The sequence below is a fragment of the Hemitrygon akajei genome, chromosome 25, assembly GCF_048418815.1.
Source record: "Hemitrygon akajei chromosome 25, sHemAka1.3, whole genome shotgun sequence".
NCBI lineage: Eukaryota > Metazoa > Chordata > Chondrichthyes > Myliobatiformes > Dasyatidae > Hemitrygon > Hemitrygon akajei.
In genome coordinates this window covers 29,742,568-29,756,731 of record NC_133148.1, presented here as the reverse complement: position 1 = coordinate 29,756,731, position 14,164 = coordinate 29,742,568, and the positions used below count along the sequence as shown (strand labels likewise).

General features: G+C 46.8%; 1 protein-coding gene across 2 annotated transcripts in view; it reads left to right on the top strand.

Moving 5' to 3' along the window:
• The window catches only part of LOC140716490 (homeobox protein meis3-like), a 236,230-nt gene that overhangs the window by 25,425 nt on the left and 196,641 nt on the right, over positions 1 to 14,164 (top strand). For both annotated transcript variants that reach the window (XM_073029273.1, XM_073029272.1), the window contains exon 4: positions 8,283 to 8,432. In XM_073029273.1, coding sequence (XP_072885374.1) covers positions 8,283 to 8,432 — 150 coding nt within the window. The remainder of the gene's footprint in view (positions 1 to 8,282; positions 8,433 to 14,164) is intronic.

The window sequence follows — 14,164 nt, the reverse complement described above, 5'->3', positions numbered from 1 at the left end:
AGGCCCCTTTCATTCCCACTGTTTGCCTCCTGCCGGTCAGCCAATCTTCTACCCATGCTGATATCTTTCCTGTAATACCATGGGCTCTTATTAAGCAACTTCATGTGTGGCACCTTGTCAAAGACCTTCCGACAATCCAAATAAGCAACATCCACTGACTCCCCTTTCTCTGTCCTGCCCGTTGTTTCCTCAACGAAATCCAACAGATTTGTCAGGCAATTCTGCCCCTTGAGGAAGCCATGCTGACTTTGCCCATTTTTATCATGTGCCTCTGGGCATCTTGAGAGCTCACCCTTAATAATCGACTCCAACATCTTTTCAACCACAGAATTCAGGCTAACTGGCCCGTAATTTCCTTTCTTGTTCCTCCCTCCCTTCTTAAACACTGTTTTGACATTTGCAAATTTCCAGTCCTCCGGAAACATTCCAGAATCTAGCGATTGTTGAAAGGTCTTTACTAATGCCTGCACAATCTCTTCAGCTAGCTCGTTCATAACCCTGGGTGTGGTCCATTTGGTCCAGATGACGTCTACCTTCAGACTTTCCAGCTTTCCAAGTGCCTTCTCCCCAATAACGGAAGCAACACCCACTTTTGCCCCCTGACACCCTCGACACCCGTATAATTCTGGCATTCTGCTAGTGTCTTCCACAATGAAGACTGATGCAAAACACTTATTAAGTTCATCTGCAGTTTCTCTGTCCCCCATCACTACCTGTCCGGCATCATTTTCCAGCGGTCCAATATCCACTCTTGTGTCTCTTTATATATATGAACGATCTTTTTGTATCTTCTTTGATATCACTGGCTAACTTGCCTTCATATTTCATCTTTTCGTGGCATTTTCAGTTGCATTCTGTTGGTGTTTAAACAATTCCCAATCCTCTTTATTCCCACTAATTTTTGCTATATTGTGTGCGCTCTCTTTTGCTTTCATGCTGGCTTTGACTTCCCTTGTCAGCCATGGTTGTCTCATCCTCTCTTCAGAATACTTCTTCACCTTCGGGATGTATCTTCCCTGTGCCTTCCAAGTTTCCCCCCATCCCCCCCAGAAACCCCAGTCATTGCTGTCCTGCTGTTATCCCTGCTTAAGTGACCTCTTCCAATCAACCTTGGCTGGCTCCAGTCTCATGCCTCTGTAATTCCCTTTACTCCACTCTGATACAGATACGTCTGGCTTTAGCTTCCCCTTCTCGGGCTGCAGTGTGAAATCTATCACATTATGATAACTGCCTCCTCAAGGTTCCTTTACCCCAAGTTCCCTCATCAAATCTGGGTCATTACGTCACACCCAGTCCAAAATTGCAGTTCCCCTCATGAGCTCAACCACAAGCTTGCTCTAAAAAGCCATCTCATAGGCATTCTACAAAATCCCTCTCAGCACCAATCACATTTTCCCAGTCTACCTGCTTATTGGAATCACTCATTACCCATTTTACATGCCTTTTCTATCTCCCATTGTAATTTTTAGCCCACATCCTGGCTACTGTCTGGAGGCCTGTATGTGACTCCTATCGGGGTCTTCATGCCCTTGCAGTTCCTTAACTCTACCCACAAGGATTCTGCATCTTCTGATCTGATTTCTCCTTTTTCAAAGGAACTGATTTCATATTTACCATCAGCCCCACTGCCTGATCTTTCTGCGCAGTGTGTATCCTTGGGTGTTAAGCTCCCAACTGCGATCTTCTTTCAGTGATGCCCACAACTTCACGACAAGATCATCTACCTTATTCCGCATACTGTGTGCATTCAGATATAACACCTTCTGCCCTGTAATCATCACCTTTTTCGATTTTGACCCCCTGTTACACTTTAACTCCTCTCGCTGATTGCAATTTTGTCCTATCATCTGCCTGTCCTTCCTCACAGTCTCACTACACACTGCATCTAGTTGTATACCAACTGTCCCATCCTCAGTCCTATCACTCTGTTTCCCATTGCCTTGCCAAATTGGTTTAAACCCTCCTCTTCATCTCCCCCAATGACTCAGGGTAGCATAGCAGTCAGCATAACGCTATCACAGTGCCAGTAACCCGGGTTCAATTCCGTCGCTGTCTATAAGGAGTTCGTACATTCTCCTCATGACCATGTTTCCTCCAGGTGCTCTGGTTTCCTCCCACATTGCAAAGACGTACGAGTTAGTAAGTTAATGGGCTGAGTGGCCTCTTTGGGCAGCCAGGGCCTTTTACTGCACTGTACGTCTAAATTAAAAAGAAATGAACTAAATTCTCTGCAACTTTAAACTAACAATTTCCTGTTTCGACGAAGGGTCTTTCACTTGAAATGTTAACTCTAATTCTCAATCCTCAGCTTGCTGAGTTAATTCAGTATTTTGTGGTTGTTGACATTTTTAGACATGGTCCCAGACACAGCAAAACAGGTGCCTTATACTCGACATTAGGACAGGTCAGCCAAAACTCGACCAAGTACGTTCAAAAGAAAAGAGGGAGAGGGGCGTGATATTTAGGGAAAAACAAATTCATGCATGTCCGCCAATGATAATGCAGTTATCTTGGGGAATCAGGTTGGAAGAATACAGATATTTTGGATTAGAGGGGCTTGCAGTGGAAGAGAAGGGGAGAGGACATTAAAGGGTTTGAAATGGTGAAAGGAAATCAGAAACTGAAGATGCTGGAAATCCAGGACAGCACAAACAAAATACTGGAGGATCTCAGCAGTCAGACAAAATCTATGAAGAGTTGTCATCACCATCATTATGTGCCGTGTCATATGCTGTGAGAAATCGTGATCTTCCTTCCCTATCCATGACCATGATTGCTCTCAGCAAATCTTTCTTACAGTTTGCCATTGCCTTCTTCTGGGCAGTGTCTTTACAAGACAGATGACTCCAAGCCATTATCAACACTCTTCAGAGATTGTCTGCCCTGCCTCAGTGGTCGCATAACCAGGACTTGTGATCTGTACCGGCTGCTCGTACGACCATCCACCACCTGCTCCCATGGCTTCACGTGACCCTGATCGGGGGTGGGGGGAGTTAAGTAGGTGCTACACCTTGCCCAAGGGTGACCCTGCAAGGGAGGAAAGGAGCAACTTTCCCCTCATTTGGTAGAGACGTATCTCCACCCCACCTCCCAAAATGTTCACTGTTCATTCCTCTTGATAGATGTTTCCTCACCTGCTGAGTTCCTACACCACTGCGTGTGTGCGGCTGGATGGAATTGCTGAGCTTCCTAAAGCAGGAGAGACATGGGCCAGCAGGGATTACACTGAGGGGTGGATGGGCCAGCAGGCTTGTATCTGAGCAGAGTTACAACCAGAGCACCTCTGCTGAGGATACAGCAAACAGCGGTCAGGTGACTCTTGTCAGCCAATCAACGCTCTGTTTGTGAGGCCTTCCCTCGGAATTCCAGCGGTTTGGATGTCTCAGGGCATCATGGGAAGGTATTTGTCATTCACGTCTTTTTATGCCAAGGTGGAGCATGTGACTTTCCAGTGGAGAGAGACACAACAGGAGAATTGGGAATTGGTTGGAGGTTCTGAGCTGATTTTTGGGAAGAGAGTTTGGTAGCTGGAAATTGGTTGGTAGTGGGGTGTGACTGGTAGTTAGGGGAGTTGGTGGCTGGTGTTTAATAGTTGATGTTTTAGCAACAGCTTCTTCCCCACTGCCACCAGATTTCTGAACGGCCCATGAACACGACTTCACTTTTCTTTATTTTGTATGACATGCACTGTACTGCTGCCATGAAACAATTTTCATGACATTTTCTTGTGATACAGCAAGGGCAAGGCCCTGCCAGCCCTTTGAGCAACACACCAAATGCTGGAGGAACTCAGCAGGCCAGGCAGCATCTAGGAAAAGAGTACAGTCGACAACATTTTTGGGCCGAAGGGTTTCCTCCGGCTTTTTGTGCGTGTTACTCGGATTTCCAGCAACTGCTGCTTTTCCCTTCTTTGTGTTCCGGTCCTTTGAGCTGTGCTGCCCAGCAACCCTTGATCGAGCTCTAGCCTAATGACGAATTAACCTACCAACCGATATGTCTTTGGACTGTGGGAGGAAACCAGAGCACTTGGAGGAAACAGGGAAAACATCCAAATTCCTTACAGGCAGCGGCGGGAATTGAACCCCGGTCGCCTGTACCGTAAACCGTTATGCTAACCACTACACTACTGAGCGCCCATTATGTCAATAATAATAAACTAGATCCTGAGGAAGTTGTGCTTTCAACCTGACAATACACTGAAAGAGTACTGCCTCATTAGAGGAGTCAGGTAGTGAGATTAATTCCAAAGTAATGTTTCAAAGAAAATTTAAAAACAATACAACACTGGTCAATTTTTGTCAAATACTTACTGTCTGCACACTCTCCTTACACTTAATCAAACTCACAATAGAGTCAACCCCTCCCATACGAATTCCACTACTAACCAGGGTTCATGGACGACGGAAATCTAACTTTGGGAAAAAGCCTCTGACAGGTGAACCATCTGGGCTCGTCCCTCTTCCCTCGGAGTTGCTGAGGGATTCCTCGTTAGTTTCTTTTTCTCCGCTTGGTAGCGCGCTTAAGCTCAGCGGGTTGTCACGTCTGATCTGAAGTTGTAGGCAGAAGTGAACAGAGCCCTGGCCGGATGACGCTGGGGCCGGGCGCTACTGCCGGCTGGCGGGCGAGAAGGCGGACCCGGCCCAGCACACGCGTACTCTCCTGCCGTGGGTGATTACCGGTCAGCCGCGCATAAGTCTGGCTCTTCTGCACCCCATCAGTAAATAGGACTCCACTCAGGCTAAGTGGGTTGTGAATTTAAGACTGAGATAGGGAAGAATTTCTTCTATCAAAGTGTTCCTTAACCCAGACATGCAGTGGCCACTGCATTAGGTACCTCCTATACCTAATGAAGTGACCAGTGAGTGTCTGTTTGTGGTCTTCTGCTGCTGTAGTCCATCCACTTCAAGGTTCGATGTGTTGTGCATTCAGAGATGCTCTTCTACACGCCACTGTTGTAATGCATGGTTATTGCAGTTACTGTCACCTTCCAGTCAGCTTGAACCAGTCTGGCCACTCTCCTCCGACCTCTCTCACCAACAAGATGTTTTCACTCACAGAATGGCCCTCACTTGATGGTTTTTTTCACACCATTCTCTGAAAACTCTAGAGACTGTTGTGCATGAGAATCCTAGGAGATCAGCAGTTTCTGAGATACTCAAACCACCCCATCTGGCACCAGCAATCATTCCACAGTCAAAGTCACTTAGGTCACATTTCTTCCCCATTGTGATGTTTGGTCTGAACAACAACACTTGAACATGTCTGCAAGCCATTAAGCACTGAGTTGCTGCCCAATGATTGGCTGATTAGATATTTGCATTAATGAGCAGGAGTATGGGAGTACCTAATAAAGTGGCCACTGAGTGTATGTGGAGGTTGAGTCCTTGGATACATTGGAGGTTGAGGGAGATAGATTGTTCATGAGAAAGGCAGTCAAGAGTTATGAGGAGAGGCATGGATGAGAAAAGTTGGAAGTAAAAACAGAAAATGCTGAAAATAGAGGGTCAGGCAGCATCTGTGGAAGGTGGAACGAAGTATTTCAGGGCGGTCATTTTCATTCAGTTCTGATGCAATGTTGATTGATAAGAGTTGGTGGAGTGAGAGCTGGTTTTCAATTGACTGGCTACGATTGGCTGTTTCATCAATAGATTTGCTTTGATTGGCAGGTTTTTCAACAGGTTGGCAAGTCTGTCAATATGCTAAGTTTGAATGGCAGGTCTTCCATTGGATTAGCTTGGAGCGACATATTTGTGGTTGGATTGTCATTGATTGATAGTTCTAAGGCTAGATCAAGTTTGTTCAGATGGAAGTAAGTGATACCTTGCTCTGGGTCCAGCCAGCAAAAATGGAAACACGATCAGGTCTCTGGGAGCTGATATGTGGTCCACCTTAGTTTAACATTGCCCCAGTCCTCGTCACATCCAATTGTGTTTTTTCTTGTGGGGAAATAATTATTAGGATCTCAAGCATGCTCTTGCCATTCCTGATCACGTTGCACCAAGTCAAGGTGGATCAGTGCCAGAGAGGGGTTCAACGGCGAGAGAAACAGATCCCGCTACTTTTGAGATTTGTTCAGCCGTATTCCGGAAATCTCCCAGTTGGGAGGGAAATGAGTCACCCCAATCACGTTGCAGCCAGCACATCCCTTTAGGCTGGTGGATAAACAGCAATTTTGGCCCAGGATTTGGGTCTTCGCGGCAGTGTGAAGGACAAATGGCCGTCACAAGGTGAGCCAGAATGAGGAGGGAATAGACACGTTGAAAAGTTCGAGCAGGTGGCGAAGGTGGATCTGAAGCACAGGATTCTCGCCACTGATCCTTTCCTGCCCTAATAGGCAGAATTACCATTAAAGGACCCAGTGCCTTTCTTGAAAAATCCAACGACCAAGTTCCCATAAACGTTTCAGTGAAATCGTGAGGAATTCCTGAGTTTACTGTTTTGCAAACTATTATGCACACAAAATGCTGGAGGAACTCAGCAGGTCAGCAGGTATCTGTGGAAAAGATATACACACACACACTCACTCACACACACACACACACACACACACACACACACACACACACACACACACACACACACACACACACACACACACACACACACACACACACACACACACACAGTGATTGATAAGTTTGTGGCCTAAGGTAGAAGGAGTCAATTTTTAGAAAACCTAGCACATTTATTTTTCAACATAGTCCCCTCCTACATTTACACACTTAGTCCAGCGGTCATGGAGCATACGGATCTTGGACCTCCAGAAAGTGTCCACAGCAGGGGTGATTGATAAGTTTGTGGCCTAAGGTAGAAGCAGATGAGTTATACAGCTCTCGTTACATGCACATGCAGTTCAACTCTTTGAGTGATTATGCAGAAAGTTTGAAGTTAATGTCATGAACATCAATTCTTTGATCTTCCATTAACTGCCCACTGCACCTCCTCTCCCTCACCATTCCCCATTTCTGTTTCCCTCTTTCACCCCATCTCCTTACTTGCCCATCACCTCCTTCTGGTGCTGCTCCTCCTTCCATGTTCTTCCCTGGTCCTCTGTCCTCTCCTATCAGATTCCCCCTTTTCCAACTCTTTATCCCTTTCACCAGTCAACTTCCCAGCTCGTTACTTCACCCCCTCCCTTTCTCCCGGTTTCACCTATCACCTGCCATCTTGTACCTCTTCCTCCCCTCTCCCCCCACCTTCTTACTCTGACTTCTCCCTTTCCTTTCTAGCCCCAAAAAAGAGTCTCGGCCTGAAGCATTGAGCATTGACTGTGTACTCTTTTAAGGCCATAACACCATAAGCCACAGGAGCAAAATTAATCCATTTGGCCCATCGAGCCTGCTCCGCCATTTCACCATAGCTGATTCATTTCCCTCTCAGCCCCAGTCTCCCACCTGCCCCCCATCCCTTCATGCTCTGACTAATCAAGAATCTATCAACCTCTGCATTAAATATATATAAAGACTTGACCGTCACAGCTGCCTGTGGCAAAGAATTCTGCATATTCCCTACTCTCTGGCTAAAGAAATTCTTTCTCATCTCCATTCTAAAAGAATGCCCTTCTATTCTGAGGCTGTGTCCTTTGGTCATAGACACCCCCACCATAGGAAACATCCTCTCCACATCCACTCTATCAAGGCCTTTCACCAAGTCCTGACGAAGGGTCTCGGCCCAAAACGTCGTCTGTACTTCTCCCTATAGATGCTGCCTGGCCTGCTGCGTTCCTCCAGCAGTTTGTGTGTGTCGCTTGAATTTCCAGCATCTGCAGATTTCCTCGTGTTTGCATTTCACCATTTGATAGGTTTCAAGAGGTCACCCCTCATTCTTCCAAATTCCAGTGAATACAGGCCCAGAGCCATCAAACGGTCTTCATATGACAAGCTATTTAATCCTGGAATAATTTTTTGTGAAACTCCTTTGAACTCTCTGCAGTTTCATCACATCCTTTCTAAGATAAGGGGCCAAGATCTGCCTATGATACTCCAAGTGAGGGCTCACCGCTGCTTTATAAAGTCTCAACATTTCATCCTTTTTCCATAGATGCTGCCTGACCTGCTTAGATCCCCCAGCATTTTGTGTGTGTTGCTTTGGATTTCCAACATCCGCAGGCCTTCTTGTGATGCTCGGAAAGAATACAATTTGGCCTGGAACGCAAGCAGGCTTCCTTTATATGTACATTATACCACCTCTGTGTCTGCATCTCACCACGATAGAGGTACACACTGACTTATCACATGGCCTTCGCCCCTCACTCTAACCCGGCATCCCAATTTTCTCCGCAGGTCCATGAACTATGTGATAATTTCTGCCACCGGTACATTAGTTGCTTAAAGGGGAAGATGCCGATCGATTTAGTGATCGATGAACGTGACGGAGGCTCCAAGTCTGACCTGGAGGACTTCACGGGATCCTGCACCAGCCTTTCTGATCAGGTAGGAAGCACAGACTCCTCCGGTGGGGTGGGGGGAGTGGAAAGCGGTCTTGTTGAAATGTAAGCTTTCAGTCATATCACTGCCCGGGAGAGAACGTGTCTGGAGCCTATCAAGCTCTATGGTGGAGCATTGTGAGTGTGTGTATCTTATGTGTTGTTTAAGGCCCCAGAGTGGGGCATTGTTTCCTGAAGCGATCTTGCACGCTTCCTCTTCTTTGATAAGGATGTGTTTCTTGTGTCGAAAAAGAAGCTGGAATTTACCCACTGCATTATTTTTCATCTTCTCACAATGAGTTGGGAGCGTGCTTCGCCCGTGCTGTGTCTGTCTGGCTTTGCGATTACAGCGCAGTGTTCGAGCGGTTTGCGTGCACCATAGAGAGAGAGAATCGGGAGGCCTGTGCGTTCATCTCGGCCCATGGTCATTCCACAGCCCAGTTCCAAGATCAGTGTGGTCGCCCAGAGATCCTGTGGAATTTTTTGCCACAGGCGGCTGTGCAGGCTGAGTCATTGGGCCTACTTAAGGCAGAGCTTGATATGGCGACACCGCAGCTTAGTGGTTAGCACGACTCTTTGCAGTCCCGGCGAACTGGGTTCAATTCCCCCCGCCGCCTGTGAGGAGTTTGTACGTTTCTCCCCGTGGCTCCGGTTTCCTCCCGCATTCTGAGGGGCCTACCGGTCGATAGGTTAATTGGTCATTGTAAACTGCCCCGTGATTAGCTCAGAGTTAAATCGGGGGTTGCTGGGCGGTGTGGATCGAAGGGCTGGAAGGGTCTATTCCCCACCGAATAACCTCTTGATTGGTCGGGGCATGAAAGGATATGGGGGAGAAGGCAGAAGATTGGTGCTGAGGAGGAAAATAGATCGATGGGCCAAACAGCCTAATTCTACTCCAACATCCTATGGTCTTGTGTAACCCTATGGGCTACGGACTGATGAGGTGATTTTGCATGAGAATCGTCACAACTAGCAGGGATCTCCATCCCCTGAGCATCTGATATGTTACATATGACATTTGGGGGGGGGGGTCCAGGAGCTTCAGCATGAGTTGCGGTAAGCACAGTGGCTCTCTACCCAGATGAGTTAGGTGTGTTCAACTGATCTATAACTAGTACCCTGGAAGGGCTGAGTCGAGCCCTTCATTGGCGAGGGTTCAAACGAGGTTCACAAGAACGATTCTGGGATTGAAAGACTTATCATACCAAGAGCATTTGACGACTTCGGGCCTGTACTCGCTGGATTTCAAAGAATGAGGGGAATTCTCATCGAAACCTATCAAAGGTTGAAATGTCTCCAAAGGGTGAATGTGGAGAGGATGTTTCCTATGGCGGTGAAGTCTAGGACCTAAGGAGGGCTGCCCATTTAGAACGGAGATGAGGAGGAATTTCTTTAGCCAAAGAGTGGTGAATCTGTGGAATTCATTGCCACAGGCGGCTGTGGAGGTCAAGTCATTGGGTATATTTAAGGCAGAGGTTCATAGATTCTTGATTAGCCGGGGCATGAAGGGATACGGGGGAAGGCAGGAGGTTGGGGCTGAGAGGGAATTGGATCAGCCATGATGAAATGTGGAGCTGACTCAATGGGCCAAATTTCCAAATTTTGCTCCTAAGGTCTTATGGAATGGGGCATGGGCAGAGATGAGTTAGCTGATGAACTCCCAGATGCATCATACATAGAAACATTCACAGAAGACCTGAATTAAATCAGAAAATGCAGGAAATGCACAGCAGGCTAGTCATTGCCGAAGGAGAGAGAAATTAATGTAATGTTTCACATTGAACTGACCTCTCATTGGCCGGATCAAAGTTGTCCATTACAAACCCGAATCAGCTCTCTCCCATTCATCCGTATTTTTTTCTCCAAGTATACCTTCACAGCCTTGTTCCTAAGAGCTTCCCCCACCACTACGTCCCATTAGAACAGAGGTGAGGAGGATTTTCATTGGCCAGAGGGTGGTGAATCTGCGAAATTCATTACCACAGGTGCCTGTGGAGGACAAGTCAGTGGGTATGTTTAAAAATGGAGGTTGATTAGTAGGGCCGTCAAAGGTTATGGGGAGAAGCAGGTGAATGGGTTTGAAAGGGATGATAAGTCAGCCATGATGGAATGCGGAACAGACTTGATGAGATGAAAAGCTTGATTCTTCTCCTTTATCTTATGGTTTTATGGACGTTAACAAAGCACTGACAGATCTATACTTTTTGTTCATCCTTCTGACCTATTCTGAATCTTGTCTAATTTGAGAGATGTGCAGCATTGAGACTTATAGTATAGAAACAAGCCCATCGTGTCTATGCCTCTCCCCCTTGCCCACATTAATTCTTAATTTCTCTATGCCCTACACATTCAAGAACCTATTCTGATACTGTTTAAACTTTGTTACCATTCCCTTAATATCCAGATTGCTAATTTGCTCTCTGGCGTTGAATTTTTCCCATTAAATATATTACATTTTCTTTGACCTTCCTCTATTTTTTAGATTAAAGTCCTGTATATAGCCGTAATTATTTAATTCACCAGGGCACAGGGTCCACCATGGTCAAAGTATAGTTTGTAATATATGCAATTTACAAGCACCAGCAATGATCGCATTTACAAGGATCACTGGAAGGGAGCCACCATCATCAACAACCACCTCCGGCTAGGCCACGCCCTCTTCTCACTACTACCATCGGGTAGGAGGTTCAGGAGCCTGAGGTCCTACACCACCAGGTTCCGGAACAATTATTACCCTACAAGCATCAGGCTCCTTAATCAGCGTAGCTAATTCCATTCTCCTCAGCTGTGAAGAATGGCCGGTGGAATTTATTGCAGACAAGTGTGAGGTGTTGCTTTTTGGGAGGGTCAACCGAGGCAGGACTTACCATGGTGAACGGTAGGGCACCGAGGAGTGTGGTAGCACATAGGGATCTGGGAATACAGGTCCGTAATTCCTTGTCGCAGGTAGATAGCGTCATAAGGAAAGCTTTTGGCATCTTAGCCTTCATAAACCAAAGTATTGAGTGCAGGAGATGGGGATGTTATGTTAAAATTGTTTAAGACATTGGTAAGGCCTAACTCAGAATATAACTTGCAGTGTTGGCCACTCACCTACAGGAAAATGTAAATAAGATTGAAAGATTGGAGGGAAAATTTACACGGATGTTGCCAGGACTTGAGGACCTGAGTTATGGGGAAAGGTTGAATAGGTTAGGACTATATTCCTTTGAATTTAGAAGATTGAGGGGAGATTTGATCACAGTATACACAATTATAAGGGGTATAGATAGGGTCAGTGCAAGCTGGCTTTTCCACTGAGACTGGGGGGGGGGGGGGGGGGACGACCACCAGAGGTCATGGGTTAAGGGTGAAAGGTGAAATTTTTAAAGAGAACATGAGGGGAGACTTCTTCACTCAGAGGGTAGTAAGAGTTTGGAATGAGCTGCCGGTGCAAGTGGTGGATGAGGGATTGATTTCTACACTTAAGAGAAATTTGGGGAGGCACATGGAAGGGTCCAGGTGCTGGTTGATGGGACTAAGCAGATGAATTGTCTAGCACAGGCTAGAAGGGCCAAAGGGCCTGTTTCTCTGCTATTGTGTTCAATGGCTCCATGACTCAACTCTGAACCGGCTCTACAACCTTCAGACTCACTTTCATGGACCCCAGGATTCATGTTCTCGGTATTATTTGGCATACCTCACACGAAATGCTGAAGGGACTCAGCAGGTCAGGTAGCATCAATGGAGACGATTAAAGAGTCGGCATTTCAGCCTGAAACGTTGACTCTTTATTCCTCTCCATCTATGCTGCCTGACCCGTTGAATTCTTGATGAAGGGTCTCAGTCCAAATCAGCGATTCTTTATTCCTCTCTATAAACGCTGCCTGACCTGCTGAGCTCCTCCAGCATTTTGTGTGCGTGCACGCACGCGCGTGTGTGTGTCTGTGTGCGCGCGCGTGTGCGTGTGTGTGAGTATGTGTGTGTGTTACTCTGTATTTCCAAGATCCCTTGTGCCGAATATTACTTATTTACTTTTCTTTATTTTTAGTATGATTTGCCTTTTCTCTTGCGCATTGGTTGCAAGCCAGACTTTATTTCTGTACAGCTTTTCATAAATTCTATTGTATTTGCTTATTTTCCTGTAAGTGTCTTCATGGAAATGATTCTCCATACACATAGTGACGTATAGGCACTGTGATAATGAATTCTTAGATTTTGAGCCGTTACTTAAGGGGAATTGCAAGTTTACAACCAGCCCTTCTCTTATTTTTACCCCCCCCCCCCCCAGCCAGTTAGGATACCCCTCGAGTGAGTGGGATAACCTTCTCCACCAGCCTCATTCTAATTCTGCCTCTTTTTCCAGTTTCTCATCCAGAATCCCAGCAATTCCCTGGCTAACTGCACCCTTGGCCAATGCCTCTTCTCTGTTTTTTTTAAATTACCAACGCGAATTGCCGATCCTGTGTTCTTTTCCCCCCACCCCCCGTTTTTGTTTCATCCACCTTTTAAGCAGCGGGGTTCTGGGCTGACGGAGCTGGGCCCCACATAGCGACAGAGAGAAGTCGGGAAACCCGCCAAGGCTGGGCCTCGACCTCTCCTGATGGGTTAGGAAGCGTGCATTGGAACCACACAGCACCGCTGCCAGCCTGAAGGATGGTAAAGCCATTACCTACAAACATCGTTTCACACAGCTCGCATCAGACAAAAGAGATACTGTTTGCTGAAGCTGGGAGACTGTCCAAAGCATCGGCCCTCCCCGCTCCCCTCCGCTCCCTCCCTCTGCTGATCTTGAAAGCGACTGATTCTTTGCTCGTCCTGTGTGTGGTTTGATGATAGAAGGATCTGTGCTGGCGGGGCCATGGGGCAAGCTCTGATCGCCCTCAGGGTGTGCTGGTGGTCGAGTAAGCTGCTTGGGAGAGAGACCCCCCCCCCTGCACCAAACCTCCAGCATGGAATGCATTCTCCCTCGACCGGTAGAACAGCCAGAGAACACCATAGCGCAGAAACAGGCCCTTTGGCCCATCTAGTCTGTGCCCAACTATTAATCTGCCTAGGCCCATCGACATGCACCTGGACCCATAGGCTGATAAGCCACTCCCCATCCATGTAGCCATCCAAATTTCTCCTTAAATACTGAATAGAACATAGAACATAGAATAGTACAGCACAGTACAGGACCTTCGGCCCACAATGCTGTGCCGACCCTCAAACCCTGCCTCCCCCTCCACCTTAAATTCCTCCATATACCTGTCTAGTAGACCCTTAAACTTCACTAGTGTATCTGCCTCCATCACTGACTCAGGCAGTGCATTCCACGCACCAACCACTCTCTGAGTGAAAAACCTTCCTCTAATATCCCCCTTGAACTTCCCTCCCCTTACCTTAAAGCCATGTCCTCTTGTATTGAGCAGTGGTGCCCTGGGGAAGAGGCACTGGCTGTCCACTCTATCTATTCCTCTTAATATCTTGTATACCTCTATCATGTCTCCTCTCATCCTCCTCTCCAAAGAGTAAAGCACCAGCTCCCTTAATCCCTTAAACCAGGCAGCATCCTAGTAAATCTCCTCTGTACTCTTTCCAATGCTTCCACATCCTTCCTATAGTGAGGCAACTAGAACTGGACACAGTACTCCAAGTGTGGCCTAACCAGAGTATTATAGAGCTGCATCATTACCTCACAACTCTTAAATTCTATCCCTTCACTTATGAAAGCTAACACCCCATAAGCTTTCTTAACTACCCTATCCACCTGTGAGG